At 42.5% G+C, this 23,823-nt stretch overlaps 2 protein-coding genes across 2 annotated transcripts; one reads left to right on the top strand and one right to left on the bottom strand.

Moving 5' to 3' along the window:
• Positions 1–1,709: 1,709 nt before the first annotated feature.
• eevs (2-epi-5-epi-valiolone synthase) lies at positions 1,710–4,466 on the bottom strand (the record flags this gene model as incomplete). Its single annotated transcript, XM_080845730.1, has 5 exons — positions 1,710–1,795; positions 2,095–2,347; positions 2,722–2,949; positions 3,185–3,818; positions 4,306–4,466. The coding sequence occupies 5 exons, from the start codon at positions 4,464–4,466 to the stop codon at positions 1,710–1,712; spliced, it is 1,362 nt and encodes a 453-aa protein (XP_080701856.1).
• A 4,700-nt stretch (positions 4,467–9,166) lies between these two features.
• Positions 9,167–22,234, top strand: LOC308371516 (uncharacterized protein). Its single transcript, XM_080846456.1, has 11 exons — positions 9,167–9,249; positions 11,892–12,081; positions 12,384–12,475; positions 12,673–12,905; positions 13,072–13,308; positions 13,627–13,698; positions 13,908–14,124; positions 15,287–15,495; positions 15,960–16,032; positions 19,050–19,167; positions 21,741–22,234. Exons 1-11 carry the CDS (start codon positions 9,234–9,236, stop codon positions 21,934–21,936), a joined length of 1,653 nt encoding a protein of 550 aa, XP_080702582.1. The 5' UTR covers positions 9,167–9,233; the 3' UTR covers positions 21,937–22,234.
• The last annotated feature ends 1,589 nt before the right edge of the window (positions 22,235–23,823 follow it).

Below are 23,823 nucleotides of genomic sequence, written 5' to 3'. Positions count from 1 at the left end.
AATTTCAATTTAAAAACACCTTTAAAAACACCCTAGTCATTTCATCAAAGGTAATTGTCCATATATAGACTGAAACAAATCATTGTTCAAAAATCCATGCTGTTAAACTGTTAAATAAGCAAAACCATTTCAGCGGCTTGTGTTTATTCTCAGATAAACATTATTAAACGAAGATTCGCCTTTACAGATATTTAACATATTTGATCGTTTATTTGGAAACTTAATCGGCAAAGAATGACAGTCTAATAAACTAAAGCAGTATCTTAACAGAATAGCCTTTGAGTTTGGTAGAAGAGCTGGTGTAAGTCAGTCCTCCAGCAGTGCTCTATGCTCTATAAGCTCTATGCAATCACTTACGTGTATATAATGCTGTCGACACAGTAGTGCTTCAGGGAACATTGGACATGGAGCACATAGAGGTTTGAAAAACTACTTTCAGGAAACACAAAATATTTTATATTTGTAAGAAAAAAAAATCTTTATTTATAAAAAATTCAGAATGATATGTCAGTAATCTTGTTTTCTATTGCCCTAGCACATAGTCAAACTGTAAATGGTAGTGTCAGGTAGTTTTGGCACATAAAATAAGTAAAGTACTTGTTTAACCATGTCCTTATATCAGACCAGTTCTTGAGGGCAGTGTATCTAGCTCATTTCTGTTGACACTGTTCAATGATTGCTTTTTTTTAAACAGCAGAACACTGGGTTATTTGTACACCATGTATGTACTCAGTTCAGCTGAAAGTTAACACATGTTAATATGCCTGAGGTATATAAAGCTCTGAAGTTCTTAAGATTTCTGAATGGTATACGTATATTAGACCGATGTGATTAATTACTTATTTCTGAGGAGCACTTTTGAGCATCTTCGATCTTTTCTTTTTCAGGTTAGACATGAAAGATCTGTATATGAGTAAGACTTTTTGCAGGTAACATGAACTCTTCAGTGTTTACCGGGGCAAAGTGACATGTATGCACTGCTATTCCCAGGGTCCCTGTCACCTGTTCTCTCTTACACAATTTGTAGTACAACAATGGACACATGCATTTTAGATTGTCAAAATAGTTTTATGAAGTATAAAATGAAGTATATGCCTATACGCCAAAATAAAATTCTCAGCCTATTTTCAAATAAAAGAAAAGCTTTTTTTCTATTCTTTTCTGTCCTTATTTCAGTAGTCACAATTGTGTATTGAAGTTAGTGATCATGGCACTTTTGGAGATGGAGTCACCTCCTCATCGAATCATGAGATTTCCAAGTGGATAGTGGATCATAGTTACAGGATAGACATTAATCTATATTTTATTTAGATATAACACTGAATAATCTTAAACATGGGTCTCAGAGTGCCAAAGAAAAGCTTTTAGAATACATTTTAGCAACATAGATATGTATCGAAATATTTGCTAATATGTATACCATGCTATAACAGACTAAAGTATAATATGTCAGCTTTTTGGATTCTTTACACATAAAAAGTTTGACTTATTGAAAAGTAAGAAGCACCTAGAAAATCCCATATTAAAGTTATATCATATACAGTACATTCACATGTTCCAGTACTTTCATAATTCCCATTTGAACAGAACTACTGGGGAAAGCCTGGGGGAAAGTCTGGGAAAACCTGTTAAAAGAATAGGTCTTGGCATCACTCCCATCCCAAATGCTGCCGGAACAGAAGTCAAACATAAACTCAAGATTTCAAGGTTCACGAGGAAAGTCCTGGTTCCAACTCATCACACCACCTCTCGTACGCATGGCACAGGGTTTCATCGTCTGTGTCGTTGAAGATCTCTGTTGAAGGTAAAGAAAGTACAGATCTCTAATAAACTCTGAAAAGGAGGAATTCCTACACAAGGGATGAATTAAAAAAATCGTATTTGGGCTACTGGTTTCAATGTCATCCCTGCTAATATAGACTGACACAAGGCATTTTGGAGTGAGGATTTATTTTTTTACTTTCAGTCCAAACGATGTGCACTGCAAACTAAAGTAGGCCTACCATCAACCTAAAGTGCTATTTTTTTTTTTTTTTTTTTTTAATGGACATGTGAACACCACAACAGTGTTCTATGATGTAAAGGCTTCTGTACCTGCGCAGCCAAGGCCGGTGGGCAGAGGCATCCTCACCAGTCCTCCGGAGTGTCTGAGGCGCTCGTGCAGCGCCCTCTGGACCAGGGCCAGTGTGCAGCCCCGGTGCCACACGGGGAGCTCCAGCCCCAGCATGCAGTCGATGATCCGAAGCTTCTCGTCCTCGGTCACCAGGCCCCTCTCGTGGGCCACGTACACCATGAAGGCCATGTCGATGTTCACGGCCTCCCCGTGCAAAAGTGCTGGAAGCACTTCCTGCAGGGGAATGAAAAAAAGACGTAAAAGATTTGCATGGAAAGTATAGTATGCATGGGACATGCCCTGCAGTGGGATAACTTGGAAAAAAGACGTAAAAGATTTGCATGGAAAGTAAAGTATGCATGGGACATGCCCTGCAGTGGGATAACTTGGAAAACTGCCAGCTTTTCTGTTAAAGCTGTCAGAATATGACATTCCAAATGGTGTGAAAATTGAGTGAGTATTTCATGTTTCCCTCAGGCGCTGAGCACACTTATCCTATCTTGATCTCAAGACTGCCAGTGTTTCTTATGTTTCATAAGGTTTCTCAAGGTGTTTCATAAGGTGTCTCAAAGAGTTTTGTAATCTATGAGAGAGCACGTGACCCTCACCATCTCTAGTGCAGGACTTATTAGGTGGCCAAAATCCACCAGTCTGTCTAGGTTGTCCTCCCAGAGGTTTGGGGCCAGCTCCTCCAGCATGGTCTCGATTGCCACTTTAGTGGAGACTGCAGCCGCTGAGGTCAAGTCTACGTGGTTGGACTGAAACCTGGAGTCCAGCAGGAATCGACCTTGCTTCTCCAGCAACTCAAACAGCCCTCTGTGCTTCATCAGCGCCATCTACAGGCCAGAGAAATCAGAGCCATTAGAAAACACATGCTGTTCAACAGCACAGTTCGACTGCATGCAAGTTTGGCTAAACTAAAGATGACTCCGGAATGACATTATGAAAAAAAGCCTTTGATTCTATCTTTTTTTGAATTAGACACAAGTGTGCTGCCACATTACATATTGTCGGCTCTCAGTTGCATACAAGTTCTGAACATACAGTACTTATGGTCATCGGGTACTTTACCTTGAGCATTTCAGCCATACCATTTGAGATGTGCCTTCGTGGTAATGTTTTAATAAAGGACCTGTCCAAAAGTGCAGCAGCAGGTGGGATATACGAGCCAAGCTTATTTTTACAGTTGGCAAAGTTCACCCCGTTCTTGGCCCCCACGCTGGCATCAATGTATGAGAGGAGAGAGGTTGGCACTCGGACATAAGGAGTGCGCCTTCTGTATAGCGAAGCAGCAAGGCCCACGATGTCCAGGCACACGCCGCCGCCTATAGCAATGATCGGCTCTGTGCGCCTGTCAATGCCAAACTTGTGGACCTCATTTAGGATCAACATCACCATTTCCATCGACTTCTCCTCCTCCGTTGTGGGCAGGGGAAGGATTCTGTACAAGACGTCGCGACTCTCAAAGTAGTCAGTGACCTGACAGCCGTACAGCTTGAAGACTGTCTCGTCCATGACCACGAAGCGTTTGAGAGGCTTGGGGCTGCTTCTGAGAAGCTCCAGCTGCTGGGGGTCTCTGATGTGGCCAGTCAGGAGGGCGTCATTGCTGGGATCCAGCAGGTTTTGGGTCTGGATCACCTGATAGGTGAAGACAATGGGACTGACCACTGTCCAGGTAGTCCCCCTTTCTTCACTGCATTCATGTCTGCAAATTAAATTGGCAAATATCAACCCATATTCTAAATGGTCAAATATGTACAGTACCAGTCAAAAGTTTGGACACACCTTCTAATTTTTTGTTTAGTATATCATTCCATATGTGTTCTTTTGTAGTTTAAATGTTTTCAGTATTAATCTACAATCTAGAAAATAATAAAAGTAAATAAAAAACTTCTCAAAGAAATGAAAGGTGTATCCAAACTTTTGACTGGTAATGTATGTAGTGCAACTATCAAAAACTCAAGTCTTGCAGATATTGCAAATATAGAAGTATTGGAGATTGTCAAATTCGGTATAATGACTATGAATAATACATAAATTAGATATCAAATAATAGTGATGTTGTATTCATACATAATTACATGGTGTGTGACAAGAATTTAAAGCAACACTCGGTAGCAAGCTTTTTAGAAGTTAGTCGTTGTTAGTCGTTAGTCGAATTGGTTCACTGTTCATACTACAGTTTTACTTACATTTTGGCAGATGACAAGAGTTTGATTTCATTCTTCCCCAAAGTTTTTCGAGTCTTTCTCGTCCACGTCCCCTTTACCTGAACTAGATTGTACTCGGTCATCTTCGTATCACGATGTGGCACCTGATCATGAATTTCGCCGGTGGGTGCAGTTATTGACATGATCAAAACTAGTCTACTGAGGAAAGCTTCGGAAGCTCCGTGATATCAAAGCAGAAAAATGTAGCTTGTCATATTTCTGCAATATATATATATTGCATATGTATACCAATTATATATGTATACCGATGCACCTAGAGGATCACGAGGGAGGGGCTTATGAGGTCTTACCTAACAAAACTGTCTTACACAAGCAGGTGCGTTCGTTGGTTACACAATGTGTCAGTGACAGCATTACAGTGAGAAAGACCTTGATACATTCCTAGCAGTCTTAAATAATTTCCGTAGTACCCTCCCACACAAGCGTCTATGTATGCCATACCCTCCCACACGTGCTGGCCACATGCCGATACTCTGCTATCCATCCTAACATGACTTTACATAGGCTTAGGTACCACAAGAGGGTATAAAGGCACGTGCACAGTCATTTTGGGGGGCAGGTGCTCATCCAAAAGGAAGGGCACCCATCGCCAAAATTATTTATGAAATTAAAAATAATAAATACATAAAAAAACCACAGTAGGATATTTACTTACTTATATATTTATTTTTGTTTTGTTAACAAACTAACTAAAATTATCATGGGCTCCTCTGGACCAGGTAGGGTTAGTGATTCTCCCTCATTTGTTTTATTAGTTGATGGCCTAATCCAAGATAAAAGAGAGCTGCTACCCTAAACTGCTTGCTGCAGTTCCCTGTGCTTCTGCTTTTGGAGTCTCTCTTTCCTTGGCCTTATGCTGCAAATTTTGTAAAGGAGATAAATCAATGTTGTGCATAATAATCAAGAGTGACTTACATTATCTCTATAAAGCTGACAACACAGAACACACACATTTTTTTAACAGTTTTTTTTTTTTACATAATTTAAGCATAAGCAGCATTACACTAAGAATATACAACCAGACACGTGCACAGATAGACTCCAAGTGGTGCTCAAGCACCTGCCCTTTGCCCTGGAGGAGAAAAGTGCCCCTTCTGCTGGAGCCCACTTTTGTCTTCATTTATCAATATTTATATTTTAGAATAAAAATTACTCTCTTTGTCATCAATTTTCCCCAAATGTGTTTTGCTACTGACGGGGCATTTATTTGAGTTCTTGTGAGAATTTCGCCCCAACATGCTCCACAGCGGTCAAAAGCCCCCGCCACGCCCCACCCTCCTCCTCCACTTAGTGCTCATGCAGTGCTGAGCATAGACAATATTGTTACCCAGGAGCTACAAAAGGTTCTAGATGAGCTAATATTTAACCTAATAAGTTAAGAAAATCAAGGGGTTGGTAAGTCCCCCCCATTTACTGGACATGGGTTCAAGCCACGCCTGATGTCATTTCCCTGTCCTCTCTCTGCCTCACTTTAAAAACACGTCACTGTCCCGTCCAAATAAAGGCATACAAACGGACACAATTAGAGACAATATTGTTACCCAGGAGCTACAAAAGGTTCTAAAGTTGTGGAAGTCAAGGCGACAGTTCCGTTCTGAAGCTCTTGAAAGATGTTTATACAGGCTAATGATGAGCTAATATTTAACCTAATAAGTTAAGAAAATCAAGGGGGCGATAAGTCCCCCCATTTACTGGACACGGGTTCAAGCCACGCCTGATGTCATTTCCCAGTCCTCTCTCTGCCTTGTCACTGTCCTGTCCAAATTAAATATTTAAAAGATAAGAAAAGGGAAACCAAGTTCATAGTCCATTTGCTTTAATTCCAGGGTATTCAGAAACCGAACCGGTCCATGGAGCAGCTCTGTCAAAAACCCTCTCAGCACACTAACTTTTTAAAGGGCATATTTCATCACTATGCTTTACCAGTGAAAAGCCTAATCTAATTCTAAATCTTGTACCAACCAGAATATTTTCTCAAATCTATACATTTTTATCCACCCTTAGCCGATCAGAATATTTTTGCTCACTTGTTGCCAGACACGATTTTCAGGTGCTGGATATTAATGAGCAGCTATTACCTTATCAGTAGTCTTACCCCTCCCGGTTATGATGTCATGGCTCTTTCATGGGAACTTCTACCTGCTCTTTGATTAATTCCGCATCCCCTTCTTGCATACACCTTTTAATTAATATTAAGCGATCTTTGTAAGCCTGCACCTTTGGAAACTGTATGATCTTGTTTTGAGAAATGTGTTCTCTCTGTTTGGCCTGACCGTCATCTCTACACACAGGTCTCCCTGCCTGGTAATTAGGCCTTTCTGCACATAGGCCTCGAAGACTGGCCTGACCTTGGTCTGTGCACATGGGCCATTCTGTTTGACCTCACAAAACACCCACTTCTGCAGAAGGGCCTAATGACGCAGGGTTGTAGAAGTTCTGCACTTAAGGGTGGCTGGCTTGAGACCAAACGGGGGTGTCGGTGAGAAAACGCTTTTCTCTTCTGTGCTGTGCATCGAGGCCAGGTTCCCTCCCATCAGCACACAGTTACGCTGAAAGAACAAGTTTCTGATGAAGTGTTGTTGATGACATTATGGCACATGATCAACAATGGATGGACAAAATGTCAGAAACACCCCTGAAGATATACAAGTCACATCAGCCCTCTGATTTATAATAAATTATTGTGGTAAAATAAGAGTGAATGTGTGTGTGTATGTGTGTGTGTGTGTGTGTGCTGTTCAACTATATCTTCTTTGTTGAGTTACCATTGCGTGAAGAAATGTCTTTTGGGGCAAGCCTTAGCATTTAACAAAACTAAGTCTTTTACTCATATATATATTGCCCCCATTAGGAATCGAACCCAGATCACCAGATTGAATAAGCCGGTATCATAACCATTAGACCATGGGGGCTATGTGTGTATCATGTGTTAAAGTTTGATATAATAGAATGAAAGAATTACATCTCACAGGCTGACCACGAATGACAGTTTGGGGGGCATCCACTCAGCACTCACAGGCCCCCACACATCAATGGGTTCTTGGTTTAACTGCGGTTTACGAAATCATTCTCCACCAGGGGTCTGTTATCAAACATTTCTCACACCTAGGCCAGCCAGAACCAGGCTATCCAACACTGTTAGGGCTCAGAACAGAAGGTTGAGGTGGACTTGAGTATTTGTTCGTTGGTCCCACAAAGGTCTCTGTTTCATTTCTTTTTTTTATTGTATTTTATTTGAGTGGTCTTTTCGTTTAGTCCCAAACATTGGTTGAGCAAAGTATATTTTCAGGAGAAATAAATAAAAAAACTGAAATTCCTTAATAACTTTGGTTGTTGCGACATCTCTATCCAGATATGCTCACAGAAAACAGTGTGGGGAACAGTAGGGGGACTTGCCCTCAAGACTGGACTCCTTATGGTACCCGCTGTTTCAAGTTTGTCTCCACAGCAAGATCTGGGGCCAAAACTGAGGTGTGTCCTATTTGTATCACATGAAGACATTCGAAAATCGTGTCTTGCAACAAGTGAGCAAAAATATTCTGATCGGCTAAGGGTGGATACAAATGTATAGATTTGAGAAAATATTCTGGTTGGTACAAGATTTAGATTTAGATTAGGCTTTTCATTGGTAAAGCATAGTGATGAAATATGCCCTTTAAAAAGTTAGTGTGCTGGGTTTTTGACAGAGCTGCTCCATGGACCACCACTCTCGATTTTAATGAAATGTCTGCCAGATTGAATAAAACTTCTTCTGTCTCTGAATGAGTATTAACTCAAAGATTTGAAGAGGTTTTTTTGCTACAACACCTGTTTTGACACTGTTTTCCTGTACACTGGCTGTTCATCGGTGTCTGAATACCCTGGAATTAAAGCAAATGGACTATGAACTTTGTTTCCCTTTTCTTATCTTTTAATGATTTAATTTGATCCGTTTGTATGCCTTTATTTGGACGGGACAGTGACGTGTTTTTAAAGTGAGGCAGAGAGAGGACAGGGAAATGACATCAGGCGTGGCTTGAACCCATGTCCAGTAAATGGGGGGGACTTACCAACCCCTTGATTTTCTTAACTTATTAGGTTAAATATTAGCTCATCTAGAACCTTTTGTAGCTCCTGGGTAACACTATTGTCTATGCTCAGCACTGCATGAGCACTAAGTGGAGGAGGAGGGTGGGGCGTGGCGGGGGCTTTTGACCGCTGTGGAGCATGTTGGGGCGAAATTCTCACAAGAACTCAAATAAATGCCCCGTCAGTAGCAAAACACATTTGGGGAAAATTGATGAAAAAGAGAGTAATTTTTATTCTAAAATATAAATATTGATAAATGGAGAAAAAAGTGGGCTCCAGCAGAAGGGGCACTTTTCTCCTCCAGGGCAAAGGGCAGGTGCTTGAGCACCACTTGGGGTCTATCTGTGCACGTGACTGTACGTATTTATTTAAAGGAGTTGTGAGACGATACAAAGTCTAAAGTTTCCGTTATTCAACCTGAAATATACATTGTATAACATACACTTCTATAAAAGTTATTTGAATTTCATTGAAACAGGTACTAATGGATTGTGAAGCACTGGTCTAAAAAAAATCTTGCTCAAGGTGATTGATTTTCACGTAACATGCAACATGCATTCATAATGTTTAATTTTGTTAATTGACCGGAGGTCATATCGAAATGCTGAGGGTGAAACCACTGTGAACTTCACACCTTACAATTTGCAGGCATTTGCTGGGGGAAGACTTTACGCAAATTTGGCCGTCACGTGTTTTCAGCACACTCAACCGTGGAAAGCAGAGGACCCACCAACTGAATTACAATAAGTTTGAGTGCCTGCTCCGGCACTTACACAATCCGATTTGTAGTTATATCAGGTTGTTCATCTGAGATTTACGTCATGCAGACGGCTAAAGGTAAGTTTTCAAATGTTATTTTTAACTAATTCAGAGTGTCTGCAACGGTAGCTTACTGAAAATGCAACACTACAACACCAGTTGTCCAAAGTGGGCTGTCAGTGTGTCCCCACTAATAGTTTCTTCTGGAAGGGGTTCGGTGAATATGGGTTGACGTTTGACATTCGCTGGATATTCCATTTGGAACTTCGGTAACAACAAAGCACTCCAGCTTAATAACATGATCGAGGGCATGACACAAATACTATAATATCATGTGTCAAAAGAGACCAAGAATAGTTGTTGTCTGAATCGATTTTTATCTAAAAACAGTCTCACGATACTTTCACCATACCCTCAGTCGCTACGATCTGTGTTGGATATGTGTCGTTCGTGAACGAATTTGTCTTCGTGCACGAACGTATCTTTTCAGTGAACGAGAACGATTAGTTAATGCTCCTTTTTCCACCTTGTTCGTTTCGTTGCTTGTCTTAAAAATATTTATATATTTTTTAGCAGACTTGTTAAAGTGCCTCATAGGGAGGATTGCTCCCTGACTCGACTGTGGAGCTACAAGTGGGAGGGCTGTAGCCCAAAGGAGTAAAATTAGGCTTATCTTATTGGTCGGGTTAGGCATTTGAGTTCATGGAGGAGGCGGGATAACTTTGTGACGGCCTACTGTACACTTCTGTGTGACGGACGCCCTGAAATGGACGATATGTAACCTACCCATACATGGCACATTTGCTGGAGCATTCATTGAAACAACAACAGTCAACACACTTACTTTGACATGACATGGACATTATATGAGGCTAATAACTAGGCCTAGCTGATAGCTGATCAATAGGTTTTAAGTAGAAAATAAAATATTGATGAAATATCAAATATTACATTGATGAAAATAAAACTCGTTGAAACTTTGACATGACATGGACATTAGATGAGGCTAATAACTAGGCCTAGCTTACAAATAGATTTTAAGTAGAAAATAAATATTGATGAAATGTCAAATATTTCATTGATGAAAATAAAATTGTCCTTGTGTGCAGCATTGGCACTTTTTACTGAGGTAACCATCAGTCTCTTGTTCACCTTCTCATACATTCATTGTAAGTGTATTTGTTTAGTCCCAGTTGTAGCTTCCAGCCAATCGTATGCTGTTTTAGTGTTGAAGGAGTCAACAACGTTCTTTTCTGCATTATTAACTATGGCCATTGAGTGAGTGCTGTAAGTGAGCATATGATTGGCCGGAACCTAAACCTGGCACTGAATGAATGAACGAGAGTATCTGCCAGCCTGCCAAGCATGGCACTGAGAGTTGAGGCACCCCAGAGCCGGAGGATGGACAGAGGGTGTTTCTCAAAGTCAAAAAATGGTTCCTTAGTAGGACGGGTCCTTCTGAGTCCTTCCAAGTCGGGTCCTTCTGAGGCTAGGCAAGACTCCTTCATAGCATCCGGAAAAAAACAATGGAACAATCTTGCGAGCGTGCAGGTATGCATCACTGAAAAGGTCCCGCCTTTAAATTCGGCGCTACTTAAAAAAAAAAAATTGTGGGTGCTTTAGGAATGCAGAGGAAACTCCAACTGCATCCTCAAAAATTCTCAGAACAAAGGACTTTAATTCAAAAGACATCTGAATTCTCCCAGGGGTGAATGACACCAAGCTATAGGCTAAACGAGGCTGAGGCTGCGGTTGGGTAGTCTGTCCTATCATCTTTTCCTAACCACTTTTCCTTGACCTCGATGGAAGACATCATAAGGTCAAGGAAAGATATGAAGTAGAATTCACAGGGACAAAAAACGACAGAGGTTTTCCGAGCATCTAACTCCGGTACAATTCCGGTAATTCCTGGGGGACACACAGGAAAACTGCAGATGACCCCTCCCCATCCCACTTTCCATGCCCTTGATCATATCATTAAGCTGGAGTGGACTGCTTTGTCACGTCTGAATGTAGCCTACGGAAGTTCAAATCGAATATCCAGCAATCCAGGATCAAACCTCAACCCAACTTCACCACTGTATCTGTTCCAGAGCCAAGAACTTAATGTTTTCTCTGTAGTGTTTGCTGTGGCGGGCTAACCTCATCAATCGCAAATAAATAGGCTTAGATTTTAGATAAAGAGATACATTCTAGATCTTTGTTAAAGAGGACCTATAATGCTTTTCTGTTTTTTCCCTTAGTGTTATATAGCTTTTTAGGTGTATGGAAACGGTCTACAAGGTTACAAATCCCAAAGTACACTCCAGAGCGTGTAACCCTCTCCCCCAGAAACCACTTTTCTCAGCTGCGTGAAATGCTTCCTTGGAATTCCAGCACTTTTCCTTTGTTACAAGACGATGCTATCTCATAACACAATCCTTATTGTCGCCTAGCTGACCAATCAGGGCACACGGCACACACACAGTTCAAATGTCATTGGTTTCTGACAAGTTTGAAATGATTGATTTAGGCTGTTTCTACGAGTTGTGTAGTGTAGGCCTACAAATATTTTAAGAGAAAGAACCATGCCTTAGGGGGTTGGCCGTGAAACACACAATGAAATTCAGAAATTATCCTATCTTTTGCATTAGGAAAGTCATGATAAACCAACATTTACATTTTCATGTAATGTTATGATTCATATAGTTTGATATTCTACCTACTTTTTCTACCTCCAGTCTCAGACACTCCGTTGGAATTTATTGTGGAGTATCTGTCCAAAGCCAAGGACATTGCGGACAGTAATGCCAGTGTCCCAGAAGAGCTGAAGACTAATCTTCGGAAGGCACTGGACATCGCTAGTGGCCTAGACAGCTACCTGGAGAGAATGACCAGCCAGGAGAGTGATCCTCTAGCTGAGCTCTACAAGTGAGGGTGCTCCTTATTGTCTGTCCTTTAACACCTGTTCTCCAATGGGCGCAGTATGGGCATGCTGTTTGTTTGGGAGCAGCTGTTTATTTGGATATACACACAAGAACAGCACACTCATAGCATGAAGAAGCTAATAACTCACAGCTTTATCTCATTTGCTATATGGATGCTTGTACATATAACCTAGAATCTGACTAGCTCTGCAAAGATAAAATTGCCATTTTAAATGGCATGCTGTTTTGTGTGGCATCTAATGAGGTCACTTAGTTGTGTATGATGTGCTTCGTTGTTATGTGCAGGAAGACAGTGTGTCATGACTGGGACAGAGCATACGAGGAGGGGGAAACCATGTTTCGTCTCCCAAAGGAATGCATCACTGGACACGTGGAAGGTGTGCTAGCCATGTGTCTGAAAGATTTTCAGATGTGAAAATCAGAAGTGTCAGATAACAAAACAGCATCACTTAACTTAACTTTTTTGTTATTAACTCAAATGAAATGTAATAAATAAACAATAATGACACTATTTATAGATCAGCCCTCTGAAGAGAACATGTTCAAGAGTTTTTTTTGTATGCGTTTATGACAGGCCAGGTTTTGAAGATGCTTGTGCACATGTGCAAAGCAAAGAGAATCCTGGAGATTGGGATGTTCACGGGGTATGGAGCGCTGTCCATGGCGGAGGCACTGCCAGAAGATGGTAGATTAATTGCCTGTGAACTTGAGGCTTACCTGAAGGAATTTGTCCAGCCCATTTTTGACAAGTCCCCGCATGGCAAGAAGATTAGTGTGAAAATTGGGTCTGCTTTGGATACCCTCCAGGTGAATTTTAATGAGATTTTGTAATGTATGTATGTCACAAAGGACTCATATAACATGGTTTGAGGTACACATATATAATACAGACACATTTTGCTTTCATAAGCTTTTGTAACTTTATATTTAAACTGCAGTGGCACTTTCTGAGTTCTGTTTTTGTACGTTGTAGGAATTGGCAGAGACTGGTGACCAGTTTGACATGGTGTTCATCGATGCAGACAAAAGCAACTACATCAATTATTACAAGTTTCTCCTAGACAACAACCTTCTACGCATGGATGGAGTGATATGTGTAGATAACTGTCTGTTCAAAGGAAGAGTCTATCTACAGGACTCAAAAGATGAAAACGGTCTGGCCCTAAGAGAGTTTAACGAGTTTGTCTCCAAAGATCCACGTGTGGAGCAGGTAGATCATATTTATTTAATTTGATAACATATCCTCAATCGCTTGCCTTTATATGCCCTTTGTACCTGTTATGGATACAATCTAGGCAGCTTGCTAACTTATTTATTTGGGCTGTGTACTACATTGTACTGTAAATGTGGTTCTGATATTTTCACTGGGTTTCGGACCCAGAGCACAAAACATAATGATCAGTCATAGAAACTATTTGGAAAAAAAACTTCAAAAAGGGTAAAAACCTGCGTAATGTCGCTTTAAATATCAAGCTATTATGATTTATTTTTGTTGGGACCATTGGGGTATCCTGTGGTGTTGTTCTAGGTGATGATTCCCATAAGAGATGGCATCACGATCATACGCAGAATTCCCCCCTCACAAGCTTCACTCTTAAAGGTAAAACCAGGATCTCTTACTGGGTCACAAGGTATTAACTGACATCATTGTCTAATCGGCCTTAATATGTTTTATTTTACAAGTCATAAATGGGAAAAAAATATTTTAACCTCTGCATGTTGCCATTCATTAGTACTGATGATTAGCACTGACCAAAATGATTGTTTGTCTATTTATACAATATTCAGTAGCATTTGTGTGTGTAACAGAACAAGGTGACCAATGATGACGTTTTCCGGGGTTTGAGAGGGAAGCCGATCCTGGATCGACTACGCTTGGATGGGAAGGTGGCGTATGTGACGGGGGCAGGCCAGGGCATCGGCAGGGCCTTTGCTCACGCTCTGGGGGAGGCCGGGGCCAAGGTCGCCGTGGTGGATGTGGACCAGGGGAAAGCAGAGGCTGTAGCGGAAGAGCTTACACTAAAAGGTAAAAACAGGGAAGGCACATGGTATCTGTTGACGTGAGGGTCAGGCCGATTATCAGAACCAGGCTTTCACAAAATCTCTGCATTGAGTGAGTTAAGTTCAGTCAGTGTGTCTTTTCACCAGTAGAGGGCGCTATAATAACTTAGACTTGTGGAAGTGTGTTTCTACATCTGAGTGCGGCAGAGTACATTTCATGTTATCTCTCAGTTACTTATGTGCATTTGCTGAGATTTTTTCTAGTTATATTAAAATAGCCTCTTTTAGAGTATAATTCCTAAAATAGATGAAGGCCTTCTCACAACACCATACCACCTTTCTAAAACCGCCTTATGCACATGAGTCATTAAACACTCAGCTACATAAAGTAATGACTACTCTATACAGTGGAGGCAGTAATACAAAAGCCTCGTCACACATACACAGATATGCATATGGATACAGCATTCATACAGGCCCTCCCAAAATTCTTAAAATTTCTCCTAAAAACTGGACACAAGGGCAAGCCAATAATATTTCAATAACAGACCAGTGCATTATCTACAGATGAACACAACAACATAATATTTACTCAATAATTATTATAATTACCAAAATATTTACTCAGATCTACAAGAGGGACAAACCTGTGTAAAACCTACTGAATGGTTGAAACATGTCACTGGAAATGAGTCACTGGAATCACATGCCACATGGACTTCTCTCCCCAGTACTTACACCAGCCTCTCTGCTTATAATCGGTTTTGATGCGAAAATTTCATCTGTATCACAACAATAGTGTAATCCAGAATGGCCTTTAGTTTGTTCATTTTGAATAAACTCAAAGAGAAATGAAATATTACCTTTGCTCTAGGTGGCTGAACAACTGTTTTGAGAAAATAAAGACGCTAAATGTAAATGTATTTGTATAAACTTACCAGCAGAGGGAGCTCTATCATTAGGTAACAGTCTGTCAGTGGGCATTTCTAAGTGCATGGTATGCTATTGGATTTATTTTTTAACAATATTGATATAAATCAGGTGGTAAAACAAATGATTTGATATTTTTGACTGGACCTGGATCCCAGACTCGATCTAAACTATTCCTTAAAAGTTAATTTAGGTTTTTTGTCAATTGTATGTTGTTTCTTCTTTGTAAACATTAATTTACTTTCAACACTATAAAGGGATCCCGAGTATGGCCTTCACTGCAGACATCAGCAAGCCAGAAGATGTTCAGAAAATGGTGGATGCCATTGTCTCTAAGTGGGCAGCAGTCCACATAGCATGCAATAACGCTGGCATCAACATGAACTCGGCCAGCGAAGACACCAGCCTAGAGGAGTGGGACAAAACATTCAGTGTCAACCTGAGGGGAACTTTCATATGTTGCCAGGTAGGCGATGTTGCCAGGTCTTTTCTCTGCACCACTGGGCATTTTTCATCTCTTTGTGTGAACCTTTGGAAACCCCGACAGGGCGGTTTGGCTTTCCCATAAAACCCTGATGTTTGTCTGTGTGAGACAACTCCAATCCTAACTGTACAGCCTGAACTTTTGGCATTGGGAGTCTTGTTAGGTGTTCAAACCGAGCAAATCAAACTGTATCGTTCCTGTTATTACACGGCGGTGCTACTCATCTAGGAATGTAAAGCAAAACTATTGCATATATAAGCTGAGAGAAGAGAAGAGAGAGAGGTGTGTTTCATATAAATATTATACAATTATGATTTGATATTTAATATGTAGGGAGGCTGTCTCTTTACTGTGTTTATTCTGGTCCGCTCTTCCTGTGCAGTTGTGTGGCTAGCGAGGGACTTGATACTGAGACGTGTTTGAAAGCGTGTCTCCCTGTGCCTCAGGCTGCAGGTCAGGTTATGCTGAAGCAGGGCTATGGGAAGATCATAAACACAGCCTCCATGGCCAGCCTGATAGGTAAGTCAAAAGCTCTCTTGTATTTCTTTCTCTTTTTTCGTGTTTTTAGGAGAGGGGGTCAGGATGTAAGAGAATGAAGGTTAGAGGTTTATTGGAGGGGCTCAAGCATACCAGAGGTACTGGTCCTGCTGAACACTGCAATAAAAGGGTAATTTGGCCTGATTTGGCTAATAGTAAAGTAAACTTCAGGACATCAGCCAAACACATTCTTTTAAAAACATGGTGGACAGAATGGTTAGAGAAACATTGGCAGAGGTGGGAGAAGTGGAAGTGGAGAATTGTGAAAAACACAGGAGAAGGGTAGGGTTGATATCAACAATACTACGACTGACTTCCTCTCTAAGCTCAGACATCTGGTTGCTAGTGTCCTATTTAGGCATGCGGATACACTTTTCTATACCATAGAGCCCATAGAATTCCAACCCCCCCCATACCATTCCATATCCCCCCACAACACCCTTCCATACCCCCCCCCCCCCCCCCCATCTGCCTTATTCAGCCCCATGCCATCTATTCACCCAGCCGGTTCACAGGATGGTACATCAGTTGAAAAGCAAGCCATAGCTTCCTGGACTTGCCCCACTTTCTTTTTTTTCATAATCTCTCAGTATCGGCGGTATTCTTGCAGTAGTGCCACTCGCTGTACTCTCTCTCTCTCTCTCTCTCTCTTCTTCATAATAAAACCAGACGACTCTGTGAGGGCTTTTCAGAGCCTCACACACGGTGACTCGTAACAAGCATGAGTAAAGGGAGTCCCCACCTGGCACCACTGATCCTGGGCCCACCAGCCTTTTGCTTAAGTGGCCGTGTACAGCATCATATTTTTCTCTCCTCTCCCCTCCTCGCCTCGCCTATTTTTTTTGTTACCCCCATTTTTTTTTTTACAGGCCAAAGCAAGCATTGTTGTAAAGGGAGAGCTATTCGCGGCACTCTATAATTCCTCCAACAGGTTCCTCCAGGAGAGCGGCGGCACTTCATCAGCTGTACAGTCAAGTAGCCAATAAACTTGCCTACCATATGGGCAGGAGTCCCAACTGTGGGGGCAATCTGTAAAACAGGAGCATGCTGGTAAATAGAGGGCCAGTGTGTAAAGTGTGGGGGGTGGGGGTGGGGGGGGTGGGGTGGGGAGAGAGCAGTGATCAATTACTCGCATTACAAAACAGTCCTATAGGAATATGCTTTATCGGTCTGGACATCTGTTATTATATTGTCATAATGTATAATCAGATGGGGCTTGTTGTAGCCAGACTGGGTAAGAAAATGGAGACACCGAAGGCCTATTAAAATGCACAGTGACAGCATTTGAACCATCTGCTGAATAATATTGTTGTTTTTTTTACCCCTTTCTCCACACCGCCCCTCTCCCCCTATCTCATGAGAATGCAGGTGTGCTTCCTGGTCACACGCTGAGATGAAATATTACATTATTAGCCGTGCAGAAGCATTGAACAAAGTGGTGTTTGATATGGCTTTCGCGTTGGATGGGGATTGGGAGATTGTTGTTAGCAAGCCGTCAGGCGGCTGTGCTTGGAGGAAGAAGAGAATCCTGTGAATTCTGGCTGTGTGTGTTTTGGGGGAAGCTAGAGCCAAATGTCAACCAGTCAGATCAAAGCTGCCCTACAATGATGAAAAAAAAAAAACCTTCATGACAACGGCCTGTATCTACACTTAAATAATCAGAGCCTTGTTAGCTACAGTGCTTGTTTGCCTGCCCTTAAAGAAGAGGAATAAATAGCTGCCTGGATGTTAAAGAGGGCTTTAGGAGGATCTTCAGCTCTCTTTTCTCCGCTCCTCTCCGGGGACTTGGCAGTGCTGGAAGAGGGAAACATCAAGGAGGCTTTATTTGATGGATAAAGGCAGTTTTGAACTACGCAACGCAGCTGGTATCATCAGGTCTTCAGCACGGATTATGGCTGCCGGCCTGTTTTAGATGCAGTCTTCCCTCCCTGCTCAGGCTCACACTAGTACTCGTGCACACACACACACACACACACACACACACACACACACACACACACACACACACACACACACACACACACACTATACATCTATACAAAAACACACACACCTGATAAGGGGGATTTCAAGCCCGTCTCTGTTTGTAAGCCTGAGGCTTGACTCCTCCTCAAACACAGCTCTCCAGGTCACATAGTGGTGGTTGTGTTTTCCCTCTCTTCATCATCACCATCATCACTACCATCATCATCATCATCATCTTCTTCCTTAGCCGTTGTTCTTCCTCTAGCTGATCAGCGCCTCCCCCCCCCCCTCCCTCATCTCTAAACAAATGAGGGCCTGGGAAGCAGGAGCTGGAGCCTCTCTTCTCGGCAGGACCAGCCGCTGCCTCTCCGTGCAGCTGTGTCATATTTATCATCGCTCGCTCGCGGCCCGGGCTATTTGGCAGTGAGATCACCGGGTGACGAGGTTAACTACTAAAGTTGTATGTAACTTGGAGCCCCGCTCATGATGATTAATCAACCGGCGGAAAATGAGGCCCTTTCCCCCCGCATCGCACGCAGCGCGCAGCATCTGTGATGGTCAAGGCAAACAAATGGCATGTTGCCTTTGTTAGCGACGGCGGTGCACAAGTGAACATCCAGAGTAATTAATTTTACATTGCCTCATCTACAGGGTCCTGGAAAGCTAATGAGGAGCCCATCTCCCTGTCGCTCTCGGTTCGGGCCTGAGCGTTGAGTTATGACTGAAGCATTGCTGGAAGTGAAGCAAGTGAAATGTGCCTTGTGAACGTTCCTCAGCTTCATAGAGCGCACTCATTGGGATGCATTGTTGTGGAACTAATAAAATAAATGCCTCCTGAAAATGGTCAACACCTTTAAAGTAAGCCATAGGTCTGATGTGATGTGAAAGTCTGCGTGATTTTTTGTGAGAGAGGGCTCGTTGTTTTTGGTTTTGAGAAAGTGATGTGATGGCAGGCAGAATTACATTCTGCACCAAGACAGGATGGAAAATGTAACTCTTTCACTTGCTTCGCTTCGCCTTCTCCTCCCCTGCAGTTCCTCACCCTCAGAAGCAGCTGGCCTACAACACGTCCAAGGCAGGCGTGTTGAAACTCACACAGACTCTGGGCACGGAGTGGATCGACCGAGGGGTCCGAGTCAACTGCATCTCACCGTAAGTTTTACACATTGCCACACACCAGGGCTGGGTTCAGTTTCAGCGGTCAGATATGCTTGACATTCTGTTTTGGGCAACAGATAGTGAAACAATGAAGCAGAAACCAGTCACGTCACAGAGACATGTCACAGAACTTTTCACTGTCCTGCGAGGCCACGTATATGATCTTTGAGGCCACCTTTATTTGACCATTGGTGGAAAGTAACAATGTACATTTACTCATGTACTATACTTTAGTAGAGTTCTGAGGTACTTGTACTTTAATTGAGTATTTCCATTTTATGCTACATGATGATCCATTACATTTCAGAGGGAAATATTGTACATTCTACTGCATTACATTTATTTAACAGCTTTCGCCCCTAGTTACTTTTAAGATTTTACATTATGGGTAATATAAAAACCTTTTTAAATACAACACATTGGTCAAGATTAAACCAGTAGCTTTAACTACATTTTGCTGCTAATACTTATGTACTGAAGTGGGTGGGATTTTTCATGCAGGACCTTTACTTTTAATCGAGTATTTTTACATTGCTGTATTGGCACTTTTGCTCAAGTAAAGGATCTGAATACTTCCACCACTGCGTTTGACATTGAGGAAAGCAAACTCCTCAATGAAAAATAAACTTACACTGACATATATTTTACATGGATCTGGATTAGGTAAGCACTTTCCATGATTTATATTTGGGAATGATGTGACTTAAATGTCTGACTTCATGAAATGCAATTAGCAGCTATGCAACTTGATTGAGTCCCCCCCACCCCACCCTCACTGATAGCTAAGCAAACGTCTGCTGCATGAATGCATTCATGTGTAGACAGAAACCCTTAGCAACACTGCCAGCCTTAACGTCCTGTGGGCAGCAAGAGCCAGCCATTTATTTTTCACTGCAAACAAGCAATTTATTGTAATCCTCTTTTATTATTATTTGTTGGCTTAGCAAAGCTGTGATGAATGAATACGAAACGAGACAAAAAAGAAAGAGCATTGTCAGACGCTTGTGGACTGGGGACACATCAGAGATTGAGGCGCTAATTTAAAGGGTTGCAGACAATACTTCAGTGCTTAATTTGATGACGTCTGGTGGGATGAGTCAACCTTTTAAACATGCGTTTTTCCTCCCTTTTAATTGTTATATTCAATTAGGGAATCAAATTAGCCTTTTGAACCAGAGGTGTCGTCACAACAATAGGGCCTGTTGTTTGTGTCTATTTGTGTGTGAGGCTCTTGTGAGGAGACGAGAGGAAGAGGAGCAGGAAGAGGAGGAGGAGGAGGAGGAGGAGGAGAGGAGATGCGTGTGAAGTGGAGCATCCCTGAGCCCCTGCGATCCCCGAGCAAATCCGTCCGGCTGCCGGAGCCGAGGCCCCTCCGTTGGCGGCGGGAAACAAAGACACGCTTGCCGTGCTCGGCCCCTCATTTTTATTTATCGCTGGCTTGTTTGCTAATTTTAATTTGCAAAGAGAAGCAATCCCCCCCTTCCCCCTCACCCCCCACCCGCTATTGGAGGGCTGTCTCAATGGGCTGCTGATTTCTTTGAAGTGACAGTGGGTAAATATGCATAAAAAAGGGGGGACACAATTAGCGAGTGTGAGGTTGACTTCCGCCTGATTTCATTGGCAACTTTAGCCGCCGCGGTGATAAGCCACATTATCTAGAAAATTGGCTGAGGGAAAGCGGCACCTCTGATTGCCAGGAAAGGTTCCAGATAACAGGGTGCTGAAGAGAAATATAATTGAGGTGGAATATGTTAACCAAGGTGTCACATGCTCCTCGGAAGCGCTAATTTATCAGAATGGCGGAATTTGTACCAAGGCAGCGGAATACATTTAGACCTGGCTAAACAGGGGGAGATGGATGTTCGGCTTTTAGTCACTGTCATGCTGATTGTCGGAGAATGTCTGCCAGAATTTCTCATTAGACGCCCTTGCGTAAATACATTTGTACCAATCGTGAGTGGATTGCATGTGAGCTGTCTGTGTGTGTGTGTGTGTGTGTGTGTGTGTGTGTGTGAGGGCGGATTTTTTGTTGAGTGATTGCTGTGAGTACTGTTGAAAAGGATCAGGTCTGGAGACGTCTACTGACTGTCCCTCCCCTTAGAACCAAGGAGAGGCATTTATAGTGCATTCACAGGCCATTCTCACTTACCGGCTAATGTTAGCCAACGCATCAGTATGTCAGACTGGGGGTGGCACAGCTGGAGATTGCCTGCTTGCACTCTGGGCCACTAAAAATCAAATTGTGGTGAGGATCCCCGCATATGGTGTTGGGAGCGAGCAGGGGCGAGTCATTAAGCGCTGGGGGTCCCGCTGTAAACATCATCAGAGGGCCGCTCAGAAACGCTGGGGCTCGCCCTCACTCGCCGCAAGGATAATTGGGTTTATTTTTGTCACCCAAGTGGTGGCTGCTGTGACTCGTGGCTGTCACTCCTGCCTGTGATGTCTGATGTGCCTGGCTCATCTTGTTTTTTTTCTCTCCCTACCCCTCCCCCCCTCCCTTACTCCCACTTTTGAACACTCCTCATCCCCCCCTCCAACCCCCCCCCCCCCCCCCCACCTCTTTCCAGGGGGATTGTTGACACCCCTCTCATCCATTCGGAGAGTCTGAGGCCCCTGGTGCAGCGCTGGCTGTCAGATATCCCGGCTGGACGACTGGCTCATGTGACAGACCTGCAAGCTGCAGTGGTCTACTTGGCATCTGATGCCTCCGACTACATGACAGGGCATAACTTAGTCATAGAGGGTGGGCAAAGTCTGTGGTAGAGAAACTTTGCCTTTGTTCTGCCCGAGCCATCGGAAAGAGAGAGCACGCGCATTAGAGAGAGAGAGAAAGAAAGAGGGATGGATGGCGAAGCACCTTTACCAGCCACATGGGACCATTACAGTGTGGCCAGTAAACTGTATCAGAGGACAACAAACAAATGCATTCAGAGGTTGCACTCAAGGTTGTCCTCAGACTGAGCCACGTACTTAATGCCTGGGGTAGTTTTCATATGGGAACTCCGCCATGGCCAGCTCTGGTGATTCATTGAAAGGGACCATTAGGGAGGCAGTAGTGTGTCTTGACCAGTGATTCTGTATCCTGTAGTGTTTTGTCTGGTTTGCTTTGACTGATACATGTCTTTGAAATAAACTGCTCTGTTACTCGTCTTTTGTTATGGTGCTTTATTCAACAAGGCTTTTCATTCAACAGTCAACGGGATGATCTCAGACATCACAGAACTGACCCACAGAGGGAAAACAGGACAACTGTAGCTTGAGTAGTAATTGCCTTTAATATACAGTACCTTTTTATGTATCCTTTTTTTCCGCTTTTGAATTTCTCATTTCCATGTCTGACATTCAATATTCAACGCAGCCCACTTGAAGACAAAGACATAACATGTCATACCATTAATTTGGATGACGTTACTTTCCAAACTCAGACCACATAAAATAGCCTAAATACCCTGTGCAAATTTTATGAGTTCTTCAAGTGGAACAGCTGTGTATTACTGAATGGAAATAAGCTTTTGAATTACGTGCCATGTTTTCATGTGCCGTGAAAGTCCAGTGAAAATATCCTTCCCTGCAGATGACGTAAAAGCCAACTTGATATTTCACATATGACTGCCAGTGTTACCGTCCACCGCCGCAATGGATCTGAAGAGTAGAAACTAGTTGGAAAATAATGGGTAGTAAACACTGTTTTGCCTGCTGTATCCAGTTCTGTCAGTCTATACACACTCTCCCTGTGTGTTGTTCACACTCACACTCACAACCCTACGTTTGTCATCGATCTGTGGCTCCACTAGGGCGCCTCGGTGTGCAGTGGGAACAGTGTGCAGTTATCATGTTTATGTGCTGAAAAACAATACTTGAGATGAAGACGGGCAGAGAACTTGACCTTGGTCACCGCAATTATTCCCAAAGAGTGGCCAATTAGGGCCATTACTAATGCAATGGGATGGCGGTTGGGCGAGTGAGCACACACAATTCATTTACAGTACTGACACTTAGAGAGGGGGGTATTTACATAATTAGGATAGGCCAATCATGAAAGCGAATAAGAGGATTCCATTTAGAGCCAAGACCAATCAGGAAATATCCACTGCCTAATCAAGTGTGATGCATTCCAAAGTCCATCACAACAACAACTAAGGCCTGTGCGTTCATTAACTGTTTTCAGTTTTATTTTTGTTCTCTTTCTGCACATGGATAAACAGGCTAATTTATGAACAAATCAGTCCGGGAAATATGCTAAATGTGATGGAGCTGATGAAGTATTTGAGGAAAGCCATTTTTTCAAAAGAAAGATGAGACTGTTAGGATGGGATGGGGCTGAGGTCTTCTTTCCCTGCTGTTTCATCAAATGACCACATAGGGGCAGCCTGGAGATGATTTGCTGCCTTCCCTCTTGGGGAACTTAAACGGATGGAGAGTCATCAAGCATATCATTACAATAATCTGCAATGGGTATCAGGGACTGCAGTCAATATGTAATAATCTCACACAATCTTACATCAGCAATTAAATATCCAAGAGAAGAAACACACACAGGGCCATACGTAAAACACAACACAACACAGACACAGAACTGAAATACCTGTACCAACCTCTCACATATGGGGATGACGTTATTTTCTCAGCATAGATAACAATAGTTAAGAT

This window comes from Sprattus sprattus (genome assembly GCF_963457725.1).
Source record: "Sprattus sprattus genome assembly, chromosome: 10".
Lineage (NCBI taxonomy): Eukaryota > Metazoa > Chordata > Actinopteri > Clupeiformes > Clupeidae > Sprattus > Sprattus sprattus.
This window is presented reverse-complemented; position numbering and strand designations above follow the sequence as displayed.